This window comes from Lepidochelys kempii, chromosome 3, assembly GCF_965140285.1.
Source record: "Lepidochelys kempii isolate rLepKem1 chromosome 3, rLepKem1.hap1, whole genome shotgun sequence".
NCBI lineage: Eukaryota > Metazoa > Chordata > Testudines > Cheloniidae > Lepidochelys > Lepidochelys kempii.
The window spans coordinates 173,851,823-173,870,880 of record NC_136382.1 but is presented as its reverse complement, the minus strand read 5'-3'; the positions used below and the strand labels follow the sequence as shown (position 1 = coordinate 173,870,880).

The following is a 19,058-nucleotide window of genomic DNA, read 5'->3' as shown; positions in this document are numbered from 1 at the left end:
GCACCTGTCAATGAACCTGGCTGAGACCTCCCCAGGTACAAAACCGATGGCATTTTCTATTGGACTTTGTTGCAAACAGGTCCGCTTGAGGAGTCCCTCAGAGTTGGAAGATTGATCTGGCAATGTCCAGGTCTAAAGACCACTTGTGGTGATAGAAGAAGCTCCTGCTCTGTTGATCTGCCAACATGTTCTACTTCCTTGGAAGGTAAGCAGTGCTGAAATTTATTGAATTGTGTGACAAAGCTCTGACCTTGTCTCAGTGGGTCCCACGCTTCCTGGCAGATTATGCTAGCCTCAGAGGCTCACTGTGACCCTCCATGTAGCCCTTTTCTCGGTAGAGGCAAGGGTCGCAGCCTACTGAGCCATTTTCATCATAAGCCAACAAGGGAGGTGGGGAGAAGTTATCCTCCCTCACACAGTCTCTGTTGTCTCCCAGTCTCAGTGATTAGTCAGGGAGGGGAGGGGGGAGCCCAGGTCCACCCTCTACTCCAGGCTCCAGCCCAGGGACCCTGATAGTAGTAGCTCTTGGTAGCTGACTTTTTGGAAACTGGATGAGTACGATTCCCTGGGCCACTTCCCCACAGCTACCCCCACTTCCTCAATATCTTCATCACCCTTACCTCAGGGCCTCCTTTCTTGTGCCTGATAAGGTTCGTACTGCTCCATTTCTCCAGCAGCATGGCTCCCTTCTACAGCTCCTGATACACACCCCACCCCCACCTGACTAAGTGAGAGGCTTTTAACTCGTTTCACTAGTTTAACTAGCCCCTGATTGGCTTCAGGTGTCCCAATCAACCTGCCTGTCTCCACTGCTTTTTGGAAGGAACTTAATTGGCCCCAGGTATCTTGATTAACCTGGAGCAGCATTGGTTACCATGGTAACAGGGATTTGTTTAGCCTGGGGCTAACATATCTGTTTCTCACTACTTTCCTATAGCCATCTGGCCTTGCCCCGTCACAATTGGTTATCCAAAAGTCCAAGAGGCGAATTGCTTCCTGGCATAGCTGAGTCGACCACGCTTATTGGAATTATTAATAATATTTGAAATGATTAATATTAATATGGGAAATTGCCAAACCCTAATTTAACCACATATTCCTTTACTAAATCCAAAGGCCAAATGATATTTATACAATTGCTCTAAACATGCCTAAATAGCCTGTAGCTGTGCCTGGAAACAGCTAGCTCACCGCAGCAGAAACCCTTGCATGGCCAGATCGCCTGACTGACTAAGAGGCATTGTCCAGGACTGCTCAATGCTTATGCCTGCAGCTGCGATCTCTCCTCTGCCTGCCTTATTCCCAGCCTTGCTTCAGACCTGTTCCTATCCTTTTGATGGCCTTTCTCCTGCCCTACTCCAGTTCTGAGGGGATCCCTGCTCCCCTGCTCAATTTCTAATTCTGAGGACTGGTGCTTCAAATAATTTAATGGATCTGGAGTTTGCCCAAGCACATGGCAAGCTCTTCCCGACTTCATGTAGGCTATTGATAGATTGCTCCTCTTTGAGCCCCGTCACCCACCAACAACCTCCTTGGAAGTCATCCTAACAGTAACAAAACATTTATTTACAAATGGGCTAAACCCAGGGATGTTTAGACCCATATTGGTTGGTTCCAATGTGGTCAGGCAGGTATTAACAATGAACTCTTTAAGAGTTTACTTTTTATATCGTTCAACAAACAACTGATGTCATTGCCAATTGCTGACTTCAGTTAAAAACCAATTTGAGACTGTTCACTCTTATTTCCAGTCTTAATCTATATAAGATTTATACCCTCCTTTATTCCCAAGGCCTTTCCTCCCCTCCTTCTTGCTGTTCAAGAGTTTTCCCATTGCATAGCCTTGAACACTGGTGTGTGGGTTGTGGAAGAGCTGTCTAGTGAGGCAGAGTGGTCTCCCTCTTATGCAGACAGAGAGGAACTACTCCCTGCCCCCTGATGGGCAGAGCCAGGCCAGGCCAGGCCCACCCCTTGCATGTGAAGCAAAGAGTCAGAACAGGAAGTATAGGAGGCGGGGCTTCCAGCTCAGTTGAGGGAGAGCCAGGGAAGGAGTTGGACTCTGCTGCCTTGCTGCTGGTTCCTGTACCACGAACTGGAACATATCAACCCCTGCCTCTGGAGGAACATCCGGAGGAGCAGCTGCCTGGCAAATATCCGGAGGTGCTGCCACACAGTGAGTACCCCGAGGAGCTGCTGGAACTGCCATCTGCTGAGTACCACGAGGGTGATGAAGCCATACGACCAGCTAGGGATAGGAAGTAGCCTAGGGAAACCAGACATTCGTCCAGTTGCTTTTGCTGAAGCCACAGTCAGCATGTTTCAGCAGGATCCCTGCTACTGTTAGGGCCCTTGGGTGGGATGCAGTGGGATAGGGTGACCCCAGGTCTCCCTACCCCCTGCCAACCCCACCCCTGGGGTGGCAGCCTACCCACCTTAGGCCAGACAGCCTGTGTTTGTTTGCTGTCTGCCCAGCCAGGGGACATGAGCCTGACCATGCTAATTCCCCTATTGATCGGCTTTCAGCTGCTAGGTGTCATAGCGAGACAGAGTGGCCTCCCTCTGATACAGACAGGGAGGGACAAGTTGCAGTGGGGGAGGTTTAGATTGGATATTAGGAAAAACTTTTTCACTATGAGGGTGGCGAAACACTGGAATGCGTTACCTAGGGAGGTGGTAGAATCTCCTTCCTTAGAGGTTTTTAAGGTCAGGCTTGACAAAGCCCTGGCTGGGATGATTTAACTGGGAATTGGTCCTGCTTCGAGCAGGGGGTTGGACTAGATGACCTTCTGGGGTCCCTTCCAACCCTGATATTCTATGATTCTATGAACCACTCCAAGCCACTACAGGCTGTATTGGCTCATTTTAAGAGAGAGTCTCTTTGTTTAAAATTTAAAACCATCTGTAGTCACCCCTATCGGTCAGAGGTCTTCTTTCTAGAAACTTCCCCTTATATCATTAGTTATTCTTTGAACCAGACATCCTCCCTACTTTATTCTTTCTGGCCTTATCACTTATTAGTCCTCCCTTCTACTTGCTAGTCGGAGCCTTTCTTTACAACACATATATATTTCCTTAGCCAAACTTAAGATAACTTTAATTCTTTAATTTTATACTTATCCTGCATCACTCCTCCCTGTCTGTTGATATAAAAAACAGTGAGTTATCCATTAGAATTAACAAGTTCTTTCCTACTATAATGTGGGAGGAAAACTGAACAGGCTAGTCACACGGCAACTCCCTGACAAATACATGAGCCATTAGATCCCAAGGTGCCCAGAGACCTTGAGTCTGCAAGGACCTCCTATGGGTCCCCTAACCTGGGGCTGATGTATCTTTGACTCAAGTGAGGGTTGGCACCAGGAGTTTGAAGGGCACCCCCACACAAAGACTTCCAGAGGGTTCATCCACCAATCCAAAGATGACAAAGCTGACCCTGGCACTCAAACCACCTTGTCCAAAAGATGACAGTTTGGGGCACACACTGATGCTAGCCACGTTTGAAGCTCTCTAAGATGCATCCTGGTGAGTTGAACCATGTGGGTACATGCTGCCATACGACCCAGGAGGCTGAGGCAGCTGCATGCTGTGGTGAGACGATATGTTTTCCATCGCAGCACCAAGCCCAGTAGTGCTTCGAACCTGGATTGTGGTAGCAAAGTCTTGGCCTTTGTGGAGTTCAAGACCACGCCAATAAACTCTATCCTCTGTACAGGTTTTAAAATGGATTTGTCCCAATTTACTAGGAGCCCCAGCGCATCAAATGTGGACAGGACAGTTGATACACTGGATAACACCTGAGCTTTGGGCTGACCTCCAATCAACCAGTCCTCTAGGTACGGGAACAAATGGACTGCTGATCTTTGTAGATGTGCTGCCACCACCACCGTACACTTTATGAACACTCGAAAAGCAGCTAAGAGACCAAATGGGAGCACTGTAAACTGATAAAGGGACCTATTCAGCACAAATCTGAGGAACTGCCAACAGTTGTGAAGTAAAGTGTTCTTTAAGCTAAGGGCAGTGTATTAATCACCCTGTTCCAGGGATGGAATAATCAAGGCTAGGATAACCATGCGCAATTTTATTTTCTTCAGAAATTTGTTCAATTTTTAGATCTAAAATAGGCCTGAGATCTTTTTTTGCTTTGAGGATCAGGGAGTAGCAGTGCCTTCCCCCTGAGGCCCAATGGGACTCACGCTATGACCCCTTCCTGAAGAAGTGACTGGACCTCCTGCTGAAAGACTATCTTGTGAGAGTGGTCCCTTAAGAAGGACGAGGAAGGGGTGTGGGGAGGAAGGGTAGAAATGATCTGGAGGGCTTTTCCCAGACCCACTGATCCAATGTTATGTGGGCCTGCACTTAGGAAATGGGATAAGTGATTTGTAAACAAAAGGTGGGAAACAGCTGGAACTACAGTAACTGGTACACTGTCCTTGATCAACACATCAAAATGTCTGTTTAGACAAGGTGGCTGGATGGGATGAGCCTACTGATGCTGAAGAGGAGGGTGACGGATATAATCTCCTATAACTCCTGCCCTTTCTCCTCAGTGGATCTTGAGATTGGGGAGGAAAGCCTTGGTGTCTGTATGGCTGATGAGGATGGAAATGTTTCCTCTTTGTCACAGGAGTATAGATTCCAAGAGATTTTAATGTCACTCTTGAATTTTTTATAGCTATGGAGCTTATTGTCCATCTTATCAGAAAACAAAGAGGGACCTTTGAAAGGGAGGTTCTGGATGGTCTGCTGGACTTCTGTAGGCAGCCCACATGACTGTAACCATGAACATCTTCTCACAGAAATAACTGATGCCATGGTTTGAGCCACCACATCTGCTCCATCCAAATTGCCAGAATTGCTCTCCAGGACAATCAACTTGCCTTCATCCACAATTACTGTGAATACCTGCCTACAGTTATCTGGTAGCTTATTTTTAAATTTTATAATTTTCTCCCAAAGGGTGAAGGCATAGCAGCTCAGTAGTGCCTGTAGGTTTTCAATCCTAAACTTCAGACTCCCTATAGAATAAAGTTTGGGTCTAAACAGTAGTCTGTTCACCTCTTTGCTTTTCAGCATTGATGTTTGATGTCCTTGTCTCTCCTGTTTGTTAGCAGCTGCCACCACCAAGAGGCAGCTGCTAACGAACAGGAAGAGGGTGAGAGGACAAATACTCATGGCCCTTTCCAGGGACATAGTACCTCCTTTAAACTCTCTTTGCTGTGGGAGGTAAGGAGAATGGTGTCTGCCACAGCGCCCTGACCAGCTCCAAAGTGGCTTCATTAATCAGCAGAGCCACCCTGGCAGGGGCTGTCGATTCCAGAATTTCCACCAATTTGTGTGAGCTTTCACACATCTCTTCTGCCTGAATGTCAAGAACAGAAGCCACTCTTCTCAACAGATCTTGATGAGCCGTTGGGTGGTAGTGACTCGCTTGTTGCCTCAACAGCCTCATCTGGAGATGAAGAAGAGGATACCACAAGATTCTGAGTTGGTGGCTACTCCATGACTTGTGGTGGGGAAGCCGCTTGGGTAACTTCTGAAAGCTCGGTACCGATCTTGGTACTGGGAACCAGATAATGATGCTCTTGCTGCCAACATCCTCATAGCAGTGTTGATGACAAAGAATGAGAAAGTTACAGGGAGGTCCAAGCCAGAGGAGGGATGCCCCACAGTGTCCAGAGTAGACTCTCATATGGGACTCAGTCCCAACTTTGACCAGCCCATCACCCTTAAGAGGATGAGGCCAGTGCTTGACTGTTGCGTAATCCGCAGTCCTCAACTCTAAGATGGACAATATGCCCTCTGTCTTGGATGGGACACAGAGGAATGCACCTCTAAGTGCAAAGAGGAAGAATCTGAAATGTCTGACATTAGGGGGTCAGAAACAGTTGGGACTGGGGATAGGTAGCCTGAGCCTGAGCATGGTAGTACTGGAGATATCATTGGAGGCTTGCCCTTTGACTGCAGTAGCCTTTGTGGAAACTTGGAAGGTAATGGTACTGTGAGTTTCTGACATGGAGAGGTAGGTGCTGCAAGCATCAGTACCGACTGTAAACCTTCTTGTACTACTGGGGATGGTGGTACTGAGAGGCTAAGCTGGTCCCTTGGGGATGCATACGACTCTGGGGTGGTTGGGAGAGGCAATGACTGATAGTCTGCCACAGAGATCTTTCAGGAGATGCCCTCAACAGACCTGGAACAGGCTCTGAAGGTGGCAATCCCTTCTTCTTAGCTGAAGACTGCTCCAGCATATCTTAGAGTCTCTCTCCTGAATGTCCTAGAGTCTCTGCCTCTACTAGGCTTCAGCACCGACATCCCCGATTGAGGTACTGAGCCTGAGAAGCGTCTAAGCCTTTTCTTTGACATCACTGAATGGGACTGAGGAGTTGTGGACATCTCTACTGCACTGTGTACTAAGGCTGATGTACTTGGGGCACTCTTTGCATGAAACAAGTCCTATAGGGGACAAAGTGCTGCCTCCATGAGCAAACATTTGAGCCTTGCCACTCTATCTTTCTTTGAGTGGGGCTTAAATCCCTTACAAACCTCGACATTTGTCACATATGTAGGATTCTGCCAAACATTTCAAATGGCTGGGTGTGGGTCACTGATCAGCACAGGCTTAGCATATGTGCGGCAGAACTTAAAACCTGGTGAGTGTGGCATCATTTTGGTATCAATACCAAAAGATGAAAACTAGTCCAAAAAGACCTAAGACTAAAATCTGTTGCTAAAACTAACTTAAACTTAACTAACTACCTCCTAACAATAACAAGGTATATATGCAAAGGAATGAGGGAAGCTTATGCCAACAAGTCTGAGATCACTCCAACAACTGTCACTGGCAGTATGAAAGTACTGGGGAGGGGTTGGGGGGGAGTCAGGGCAGCTCTGTCCCCTTATACCAGTATGCCGTGGCCACCCCAGCGAGTACCACTGAGGGAAAAAACTTGTCTGACAACTGCACAAGGTACACACAAACCTACAGTGGAACGGACATGTGCAAGCATGTGAAAAAGAAACTTCTGCCACGTATTTCAGTAGGATGAGGATTTGGTCCCCAGACACCAGTGCAGGGGGGTCAAATGTTTTTAACTGACATAGGCCACACAGAGGCTTAGAGGACACCTTAACATTCTTCTAAATTTAGTGAAATCTAATCCTAAGGGTCAAATTCTGGTTTGGAGTGCACATATGCACACACCATAAACCAGAACAAAAATCTACCCTCTAGCTCTGGTACACAGTGGAGGATGGCTGCCACTATGATGGCCTTTCTGAGAACTCCCCCATGCTTCACTGAAACTTCACTTGTGGAGGACCTAAAGTACAGCTCTCAAGCCTTGGCTACATGAGAAAGTTTGCACTACCCTACCTTAAGGTGTGATGCTAAATCAATCCAAAGGGCTGTACTGACATTTTTATATCAGTTTAAACCAAGTTTATTTCATTATACATTAAGTCAATTAGGAATCAATTTAAGTTAAACCAAAATAAGTCACTGGTAAAATTAAATAAGAGTGAGTGTCCACTAGCTTTTTGTACCAGTTTAACTACATCAATTTAAAATCACATCTTAAGCTAAACTAGCACAACTTTCTTAGGTAGACAGGGCCTGAGAGGCACTCTCTGTGGCTCTCGACCTGCAGTATCAAAGTGAATGGAAATTTTGCCATTGGCTTCAATGGGATCAAGCCCTAGGTCTCCCACAACCCTTTCTTGTCAACTGTTGAGAATAGCCCACTTCCACCTTAATTGAATTGGCTCGTTAGCACGGACCCCCCACTTGGTAAGGCAACTCCCATCTTTTCATATGCTGTGTATTTATACCTCCCTACTGTATGTTCCACTCCATGCATCTGATGAAGTGGGTTTTAGCCCATGAAAGCTTATGCCCAAATAAATTTGTTAGTCTCTCAGATAGGGCTGTAACTACTGTGACTATTACTTTTGAAGCATGTATGCACACTCATTTAAGCCAATTTTCCTGCAGTAGCTAGCATGTAGCCCAGTCTATTTACTTAATAAATACCACAGAGTATCTACAGTACATGGCACAATAAAATAGTGAAACTCATCAAAATTAACTAGATTTTGTTAATTTGGTTTTCACTACCTTTAACCAGAGTGATTTTATTCACTATGAGGAATTTTATTTGTAACAATTCCAGTAGCAAGATAAAGTTTTCCATTTATGCTAAGAAAATGTTATTATCCCCTTGATGGAAGAGTGATCTATGCCTTTTATCTGTAGCACCTCTTAAAAGGATCCAAAGTTATGGGTGTAAGAAGTTTAATACTCTAACATATCTGGTAGAGGAGACAAGATATGAAGGCACAAATGGTGTCATCCTAACATAAAGCTTCAGTAAAAGGACCTTGCACAGAAAATCTATGGGGAAAGCCGTCCTCTTTTGGAATACTGCAGCAAGGTGCAGGACACCTATGTTGTTGGGGGTTGTTTATACCATGTTCTGTGATGGGGGGCATAGCCCCTGTGTGTCCTCTGCAGGGATTCTGACTGGTGGACTCTCAGAGCTGGTTTACTCACTTGATATACCCCACACTTCCTCTGCAGACCCCAACATCCCTATTAACAGGTTCACTCATGGAGAAAGCCATCATGAGCCTTACTGATTTGTCCCAATCGTATCATGTTTATCTAAATGTTTTATATATCTATTTTAGTTATTGTTTCATCTCACAAATAGTGCCCATTCCTCTCCTCCCCCAACAAAAAAAGACTATACAAACCACTAGTGATGCTCCGTAATAATGCGAAACAAATCTCAGTGTCTTGCACATTATTTTCCTCATCTCAGAGTCAAACTCCTGAAGAAGTACATATAAAAAACATTTTTACACTGAGAATATTATTTTTTTTAATATAAACTGCATTAGATGGTTATGCTACAATGAAGGCGTTTAGCTATCACTTTTTATTTTTAAGTGAAAAGTTGTATAATATAATTATCTCTCAATACAGAATTCAATAACCATCTATTGTGACTTAAAAGAGTAGTTACAATTTTTATTTTTCTATAGAGGACTCCTATTACAGGCAATCTGTTACTCCAGGCTCAAGCTTAATTATTGCCTGAAGGAGTCTCTTAACTGGGGATGTGTATTCAATTTCCAATGAGTCATTGTTCTCTCCTGCTTTAAAATTTAAAAAGTAACAACATTGCCGTACTATATGGTAATCTTCTCTTTTTACGTCACAATATTTGACTGTCTTTTGACCTATGGCTGTATACCCTCTAAACTCCACCAGTCATACCAATTAAGGTATGTGCATACAAATACACACACACACACACACACCCCTTTTAATCAGTAACTGTGCCTGTTCAGTATATGTACAAGATCATATAATGACCTTTCTTGGAAAAACTGTGGGTAACATCCTGGACTTCAAAGGGACCGGGATTTCATCCTGTGTCCATTATGTTCTGAATCATTTACTGAGTCAAGAAAATCATGATTTTTTTTTAATAAAGCAAAACCTGGGTATGAAAGAATGCATAGTACACTGCTAGTAAGAATTAAAAAGCTCAAATAGTTGGTCACACAGCAGTATATTGTACTGCCAGCTAAAGGACTCAGTATGGAAGCTGTCACAATATGTCAGTCCAGGCCCAGGAGGATCAATTGCTTCATGAAAATGAACGGTGCATTTCTTGAATTTTTTTTTTTAAATAACAGAGGGAACCAACTGCAATGCTCTTTGACATTGCTTATCAGTTAATTTACAGAGAGGCATTAGAAGATGTGACCACTCACTTACTTGTCCTTTGTAAATCAGATGATAAATGACTGCGTAAGCAAGTTTCAGAGTAGCAGCCGTGTTAGTCTGTATCCGCAAAAAGAAAAGAAGGACTTTGTGGCACCTTAGAGACTAACAAATTTATTTGAGCATAAGCTTTCGTGAGCTACAGCTCACATCATCGGATGCATTCAGTGGAAAATACAGTGGGGAGATTTATATACACAGAGAACATGAAACAATGGGTGTTACCATACACACTGTAAGGAGAGTGATCAGGTAAGGTGAGCTATTACCAGCAGGAGAGTTGCGGGGGGGGGGGGGGGGAAGGGGGGGGAAGGGACCTTTTGTAGTGATAATCAAGCTGGGCCATTTCCAGCAGTTGACAAGAACATCTGAGGAACAGCGGGGGGTGTTTGTCTCTGTCTCAGGGGTTGAAGCAAATGCGGTTGTATCGTAGAGCTTAGCTGTAGACAATCGTGTGGTGTGGTCTGGATGAAACCTGGAGGCATGTAGGTAGGCATAGCAGTCAGTATGTTTCCAGTATAGGGTGGTGTTTATGTGACCATCGCTTATTAGCACCGTAGCGTCCAGGAAGTGGATCTCTCGTGTGGACTGGTCTAGGCTGAGGTTGATGGTGGGATGAAAATGGTTGAAATCATTGTGGAATTCCTCAAGGGCTTTTTTTCCATGGGTCCAGATGATGAAGATGTCATCAGTGTAGTGCAAGTAGAGTGGGGGCATTAGGGGGAGAGAGCTGAGGAAGCGTTGTTCTAAGTCAGCCATAAAAATGTTGGCATACTGTGGGGCCATGCGGGTACCCATAGCAGTGCCGCTGATTTGAAGGTATACATTGTCCCCAAATGTGAAATAGTTATGGGTGAGGACAAAGTTACCAGGTTTGCCGTGACATTATTGGGGATACTGTTCCTGACGGCTTGTAGTCCATCTTTGTGTGGAATTTTGGTGTAGAGGGCTTCTACATCCATAGTGGTTAGGATGGTGTTTTCAGGAAGATCACCGATGGATTGTAGTTTCCTCAGGAAGTCAGTGGTGTCTCGAAGATAGCTGGGAGTGCTGGTAGTGTAGGGCCTGAGGAGGGAGTCTACATAGCCAGACAATCCTGCTGTCAGGGTGCCAATGCCTGAGATGATGTGGTGTCCAGGATTTCTAGGTTTATGGATCTTGGGTAGCAGATAGAATACCCCAGGTCGGGGTTCCAGGGGTGTGTCTGTGCGGATTTGTTTTTGTGCTTTTTCAGGGAGTTTCTTGAGCAAATAGTGTAGTTTCTTTTGGTAGCCCTCAGTGGGATCAGAGGGTAATGGCTTGTAGAAAGTGGTGTTGGAGAGCTGCCTAGCAGCCTCTTGTTCATATTCCGACCTATTCATGATGACGACAGCACCTCCTTTGTCAGCCTATTTGATTATGATGTCAGAGTTGTTTCTGAGGCTGTGGATCGCATTGTGTTCTGCATGGCTGAGGTTATGGGGCAAGTGATGCTGCTTTTCCACAATTTCAGCCCGTGCACGACGGCGGAAGCACTCTATGTAGAAGTCCAGTCTGTTGTTTCGACCTTCAGGAGTCCACCCAGAATCCTTCTTTTTGTAGTGTTGGTAGGAAGGTCTCTGTGTGCCAGTATGTTGTTCAGAGGTGTGTTGGAAATATTCCTTGAGTCGGAGATGTCGAAAATAGGATTCTAGGTCACCACAGAACTGTATCATGTTCATGGGGGTGGAGGGGCAGAAGGAGAGGTCCCGAGATAGGACACATTCTTCTGCTGGGCTAAGAGTATAGTTGGATAGATTAACAATATTGCTGGGTGGGTTAAGGGAACCACTTGTGGCCCCTTGTGGCATGTAGTAGTTTAGATAGTTTAGTGTCCTTTTTCTTTTGTAAAGAAGCAAAGTGTGTGTTGTAAATGGCTTGTCTAGTTTTCGTAAAGTCCAGCCACTGCATTTGCTCCAACCCCTCAGACAGAGACAAACACCTACAAGATCTCTATCAAGCATTCTTACAACTACAATACCGACTTGCTGAAGTGAAGAAACAGATTGACAGAGCCAGAAGAGTACCCGGAAGTTACCTACTACAGGACAGGCCCAACAAAGAAAATAACAGAACGCCACTAGCCATCACCTTTAGCCCCCAACTAAAACCTCTCCAACGCATCATCAAGGATCTACAACCTATCCTGAAGGATGACATATCACTCTCACAGATCTTGGGAGACAGGCCAGTCCTTGCTTACAGACAGCCCCCCAACGGGAAGCAAATACTCACCAGCAACCACACACCACACAGCAGAACCACTAACCCAGGAGCCTATCCTTGCAACAAAGCCCGTTGCCAACTGTGTCCACATATCTACTCAGGAGACACCATCACGGGGTCTAATCACATCAGCCACACTATCAGAGGATCCTCCACCTGCACATCTACCAATATGATATATGCCATCATGTGCCAGCAATGCCCCTCTGCTATGTACACTGGACAGTCTCTATGTAAAAGAATAAATGGACACAAATCAGACGTCAAGAATTATAACATTCAAAAACCATTCAGAGAACACTTCAATCTCTTTGGTTACTTGATTACAGACCTAAAAGTGGCAATTCTTCAACAAAAAATCTTCAAAAACAGACTCCAATGAGAGACTGCTGAATTGGAATTAATTTGAAAACTGGAAACAATTAATTTAGGCTTGAATAAAGACTGGGAATGGATGGGTCATTACACAAAGTAAAGCTATTTCCCCACGTTTACGCCCCTCCCCCCCCCCCCGCTGTTCCTCAGATGTTCTTGTCAACTGCTGGAAATGGCCCGGCTTGATTATCACTACAAAAGGTCCCTCCCCCCCCCTCCCCACACTCTCCGGCTGGTAATAGCTCACCTTACCTGATCACTCTCCTTACAGTGTGTATGGTAACACCCATTGTTTCATGTTCTCTGCGTATATAAATCTCCCCACTGTATTTTCCACTGAATGCATCCGATGATGTGAGCTGTAGTTCACAAAAGCTTATGCTCAAATAAATTTGTTAGTCTCTAAGGTGCCACAAGTCCTTCTTTTCTTTTCGTGTAAGCAAGTGTTTAAAACTAAAATTGCAGAATTAAGAAGAGAGCATAACTCATTTTCTTGCCTAGGCTGCCCCAGCTCCCCAAATCGGCGACCAACCTACCAGAGGGATCGTCTCTCTCCCTCTGCCATACTGCCACAACTGCAGTCAGCATGGACACCAAAGCTGGATTTCCCTTATTATAAAAAAGAGGTTGTGTCAGACAGGGCATTCTTTGGGAGTACTCTGGAACTTGCTACCCTCCTTTGTCTGAAACAGATCAAATCTGGTGATCTTCCAGGCATGTGAGAAAAGATAAGTGTTTGCAAAGGTTTTTGGAGAAGGAGGGTATGCTTCCCATAATGATGAAGGGATGAAAAGGAGTTACTGTAGGTGGCTGAGTTCCTGTTCTAACGATCATTTTACTGGAATTTTATTGCATTATTAATCATGTGTTAGGGCTCATAGAGCTTTGGCTAGATGTCTTAATTATTTTTATACCTAAATAAATAAAACCAAATGGGAAAAATATATATATATATATATATATATATAAAATATCACTTACATGAAAAATATCATATTTGCTTCCAATTATCACCAGAGGGATTGGAAAAGGGTCAATTAATTCATGATCCTGTTAAACAACATAATATATTTAGAACCTCAAACAAGTCACAAAAGCACAATAAAACAGCTAAACACCAGAAAACAGGATGAGAATGATTTTTAAAAGACATCAAAATCTTAGACACAAAAGTTTATGCAGTATAATTATTTTCTAATGCAATCGCTCCACAAATGTCCAGGAGGGGGAAAAAAACACCTCTTGAGTAAGGGAACTCCTTTCTGGCATAAACCTGGTGGAAATGGCTCCTGCACCAGACATTCCCACCCAACACAGAGGGCATGTAAATGGAAGGAAGGAAAGGAGTACGGTAGAGAGTATAAATTAGAGAAGCACCAGGGCTGAGCCAGCATGGGATCAAGGAGCCATAACTAATGTGGCCCCCTCAATACCAAGCAGAGTGCTGAATAGGGAAGAAATGAATTTTTGGAGAGTGTTGGGGACAACTTCCTGGTGCAAGTGCTGGAGGAACCAGCTAGAGTCTGTGCTCCTCTTGACCTGCTGCTCACAAACAGGAAGAACTGGTAGGAGAAGTAGAAGTGGGTGGCAACCTGGGCAACAGTAACCATGAGATGGTCGAGTTCAGGATCCTGACAAAAGGAAAAAAGGAGAGCAGTAGAATACGGACCTGGACTTCAGAAAAGCAGACCTTGACTCCCTCATGGAACTGATGGGCAGGATCTCCTGGGAGGCTAATATGAGGGGGAGAGGAGTCCAGGAGAGCTGGCAGTATTTTAAAGAAGCCTTACTGAGGGCACAGAAACAAACCATCTGGATGTGCAGAAAGAATAGCAAATATGGCAGGCGACGAGCTTGGCTTAACAGAGAAATCTTCAGTGAGCTTAACACAAAAGGAAGCTTACAAGAAGTGGAAACTTGGACAGATGACTAGGGAGGAGTATAAAAATATTACTCAAGCATGCAGGGGTGTAATCAGGAAGGCCTAAGCACAATTGGAGTTGCTGCTAGTAAGGGATATGAAGGGTAACAAGAAGGGTTTCTCTAGGTATGTTAAAAACAAGAAGGTGGTCAGGGAAAGCGTGGGACCCTTACTGAATGGGGGAGGCAACATAGTGACAGATGATGTGGAAAAAGCTGAAGTACTCAATGCTTTTTTTGCCTTGGTCTTCACTGAGAAGGTCAGCTCCCAGACTGCTGCACTGGGCAGCACAGTATGGGGAGGAAGTGAGCAGCCCTCAGTGGTGAAAGAACAGGTTAAGGACTATTTAGAAAAGCTGGACATGCACCAGTCCAAGGGGCCGAATCTAATGCATTCAAGGGTGCTGAAGGAGTTGGCTGATCTGAGTGAAGAGCCATTGGCCATTATCTTTGAAAACTCCTGGTGATCGGGGGAGGTCCCGTACGATTGGAAAAGGGCACTATATTTGCCTATTTTTTTAAAAAAAAAAAAAGGAAGGAGAATCTGGGGAATCATAGAATCATAGAATATCAGGGTTGGAAGGGACCCCAGAAGGTCATCTAGTCCAACCCCCTGCTCAAAGCAGGACCAATTCCCAGTTAAATCATCCCAGCCAGGGTTTTGTCAAGCCTGACCTTAAAAACCTCTAAGGAAGGAGATTCTACCACCTCCCTAGATAACGCATTCCAGTGTTTCACCACCCTCTTAGTGAAAAAGTTTTTCCTAATATCCAATCTAAACCTCCCCCACTGCAACTTGAGACCATTACTCCTCGTTCTGTCATCTGCTACCATTGAGAACAGTCTAGAGCCATCCTCTTTGGAACCCCCTTTCAGGTAGTTGAAAGCAGCTATCAAATCCCCCCTCATTCTTCTCTTCTGCAGGCTAAACAATCCCAGCTCCCTCAGCCTCTCCTCATAACTCATGTGTTCCAGTCCCCTAATCATTTTTGTTGCCCTTCGCTGGACTCTCTCCAATTTATCCACATCCTTCTTGTAGTGTGGGGCCCAAAACTGGACACAGTACTCCAGATGAGGCCTCACCAATGTCGAATAGAGGGGAACGATCACGTCCCTCGATCTGCTCGCTATGCCCCTACTTATACATCCCAAAATGCCATTGGCCTTCTTGGCAACAAGGGCACACTGCTGACTCATATCCAGCTTCTCGTCCACTGTCACCCCTAGGTCCTTTTCTGCAGAACTGCTGCCTAGCCATTCGGTCCCTAGTCTGTAGCTGTGCATTGGGTTCTTCCGTCCTAAGTGCAGGACCCTGCACTTATCCTTATTGAACCTCATCAGATTCCTTTTGGCCCAATCTTCCAATTGGTCTAGGTCCTTCTGTATCCTATCCCTCCCCTCCAGCGTATCTACCACTCCTCCCAGTTTAGTATCATCCGCAAATTTGCTGAGAGTGCAATCCACACCATCCTCCAGATCATTTATGAAGATATTGAATAAAACCGGCCCCAGGACCGACCCTTGGGGCACTCCACTTGATACCGGCTGCCAACTAGACATGGAGCCATTGATCACTACCCATTGAGCCCGACAATTTAGCCAGCTTTCTACCCACCTTATAGTGCATTCATCCAGCCCATACTTCCTTAACTTGCTGACAAGAATACTATGGGAGACCGTGTCAAAAGCTTTGCTAAAGTCAAGAAACAATACATCCACTGCTTTCCCTTCATCCACAGAACCAGTAATCTCATCATAAAAGGCGATTAGATTAGTCAGGCATGACCTTCCCTTGGTGAATCCATGCTGGCTGTTCCTGATCACTTTCCTCTCATGCAAGTGCTTCAGGATTGATTCTTTGAGGACCTGCTCCATGATTTTTCCAGGGACTGAGGTGAGGCTGACTGGCCTGTAGTTCCCAGGATCTTCCTTCTTCCCTTTTTTAAAGATTGGCACTACATTAGCCTTTTTCCAGTCATCCGGGACTTCCCCGGTTCGCCACGAGTTTTCAAAGATAATGGCCAGTGGCTCTGCAATCACAGCCGCCAATTCCTTCAGCACTCTCGGATGCAACTCGTCCGGCCCCATGGACTTGTGCACGTCCAGCTTTTCTAAATAGTCCCTAACCGCCTCTATCTCCACAGAGGGCTGGCCATCTCTTCCGCATTTTGTGATGCCCAGCGCAGCAGTCTGGGAGCTGACCTTGTTAGTGAAAACAGAGGCAAAAAAAGCATTGAGTACATTAGCTTTTTCCACATCCTCTGTCACTAGGTTGCCTCCCTCATTCAGTAAGGGGCCCACACATTCCTTGGCTTTCTTCTTGTTGCCAACATACCTGAAGAAATCCTTCTTGTTACTCTTGACATCTCTGGCTAGCTGCAGCTCCAGGTGCGATTTGGCCCTCCTGATAACATTCCTACATGCCCGAGCAATATTTTTATACTCTTCCCTGGTCATATGTCCAACCTTCCACTTCTTGTAAGCTTCTTTTTTATGTTTAAGATCCGCTAGGATTTCACCATTAAGCCAAGCTGGTCGCCTGCCATATTTACTATTCTTTCGACTCATCGGGATGGTTTGTCCCTGTAACCTCAACAGGGATTCCTTGAAATACAGCCAGCTCTCCTGGACTCCTTTCCCCTTCAAGTTAGTCCCCCAGGGGATCCTGGCCATCCGTTCCCTGAGGGAGTCGAAGTCTGCTTTCCTGAAGTCCAGGGTCTGTATCCTGCTGCTTACCTTTGTTCCCTGCGTCAGGATCCTGAACTCAACCAACTCATGGTCACTGCCTCCCAGATTCCCATCCACGTTTGCTTCCCCCACTAATTCTACCCGGTTTGTGAGCAGCAGGTCAAGAAAAGCACCCCCCCTAGTTGGCTCCTCTAGCACTTGCGCCAGGAATTTGTCCCCTACGCTTTCCAAAAACTTCCTGGATTGTCTATGCACCGCTGTATTGCTCTCCCAGCAGATATCAGGAAAATTAAAGTCACCCATGAGAATCAGGGCATGCGATCTAGTAGCTTCCGTGAGCTGCCGGAAGAAAGCCTCATCCACCTCATCCCCCTGGTCCGGTGGTCTATAGCAGACTCCCACCATTACATCACTCTTGTTGCACACACTTCTAAACTTAATCCGGGAACTACAGACCGGTCAACTTCACCTCGGTCCCTGGAAAAATCATGAAGCAGGACCTCAAGGAATCCATTTGAAGCACTTGGAGGAGAGGAAGGTGATCAGGGACAGTCAACATGGATTTACCAAGGGCAAGTCATGCCTGACCAACCTGATTGCCTTCTATGGTGAGATAACTGACTCTGTGGATATGGGGAAAGTGGTGGATGTGATATACGTTAACTTTAGCAAAGCTTTTGATATGGTCTCCCACAGTATTCTTGACAGCAAGTTAAAGAAGTATGGATTGGATTAATGGACTACAAGGTGGATAGAAAGCTGGCTAGATCACCGGGCTCACTGGGTAGTGATTGATGTCTAGTTGGCAGCCGGTATCAAGCGGAGTGCCCCAGGAGTTGGTCCAGGGCTGGTTTTGATCAACATCTTCATTAATGATCTGGATGATGGGATGGATTGCACTCTCAGCAAATTCGTGGATGACACTAAACTGGGGGAGAGGTAGATATGCTGGAGGGTAGGAATAGGGTCCAGAGTGACCTAGCAAATTGGAGGATTGGGCCAAAAGAAATCTGATAAGGGGGAGGGATAGCTCAGTGGTTTGAGCATTGGCCTGCTAAACCCAGGGTTGTGAGTTCAACCCTTGAGGGGGCCATTTAGGGATCTGGGGCAAAAATTGGGGATTGGTCCTGCTTTGATCAGGGGATTGGACTAGATGACCTCCCAAGGTCCCTTCCAACCCTGATATTCTATAAACAAAGACAAGTGCAGAGTCCTGCACTTAGGACAGAAGAATCCCAGGCACTGGTACAGGCTGAGGACCAACTGGCTAAGCAGCAGTTCTGCAGAGAAGGACCTGGGGATTACCGTGGACGAGAAGCTGGATATGAGTCAACTGTTGCCCTCGTTGCCAAGAAGGCTAACGGCATATTGGGCTGCATTAGTAGGAGCATTGCCAGCACATCGAGGAAAGTGATTATTCCCCTCTGTTCGGCACTGTTGAGGCCACATCTGGAGTATTGCATGCAGTTTTGGGACCCCCACTATAGAAAGAATGTGGACAAACTGGAGAGAGACCCAGCGAAGGGCAACGAAAATGATCAGGGGCTGGGGCACATGACTTATGAGGAGAGGCTGAGGGAACTGGGCTTATTTAGTCTGCAGAAGAGAAGAGTAAGTGGGGATTTGATAGCAGCCTTCAACTACCTGAAGGGGGGTTCCAAAGAGAGGATGGATCTAGACTGTTTTCAGTGGTGGCAGATGACAGAACAAGGAGTAATGGTCTCAAGTTGCAGTGGGGGAGGTTTAGGTTGTATATTAGGAAAAACTTTTTCACTATGAGGATGGTGAAGCACTTGAATGGGAGGTGGTGGAATCCCCTTCCTTAGATGTTTTTAAGGTTAGGCTTGACAAAGCCCTGGCTGGGATGATTAGGTGGGGATTGGTCCTGCTTTGAGCAGGGGCTTGGACTAGATGACCTCCTGAGGTCTCTTCCAGCCGTAACCTTTTATGATTCACTGAAGCTAACAGAAGGGCTTATCTAGGATCCTGATGAAGGTCAAGTGTATGATGTACAGTATACTTTTTGAAAAAACTTGAG

General features: G+C 45.6%; 1 protein-coding gene across 2 annotated transcripts in view; it reads right to left on the bottom strand.

Moving 5' to 3' along the window:
- The window catches only part of DYNC2LI1 (dynein cytoplasmic 2 light intermediate chain 1), a 67,335-nt gene that overhangs the window by 29,459 nt on the left and 18,818 nt on the right, over positions 1-19,058 (bottom strand). For both annotated transcript variants that reach the window (XM_078852286.1, XM_073339097.1), the window contains 2 exons: positions 13,394-13,462; positions 8,755-8,832 (listed from right to left, as the gene is read on the bottom strand). In XM_078852286.1, coding sequence (XP_078708412.1) covers positions 8,755-8,832; positions 13,394-13,462 — 147 coding nt within the window. The remainder of the gene's footprint in view (positions 1-8,754; positions 8,833-13,393; positions 13,463-19,058) is intronic.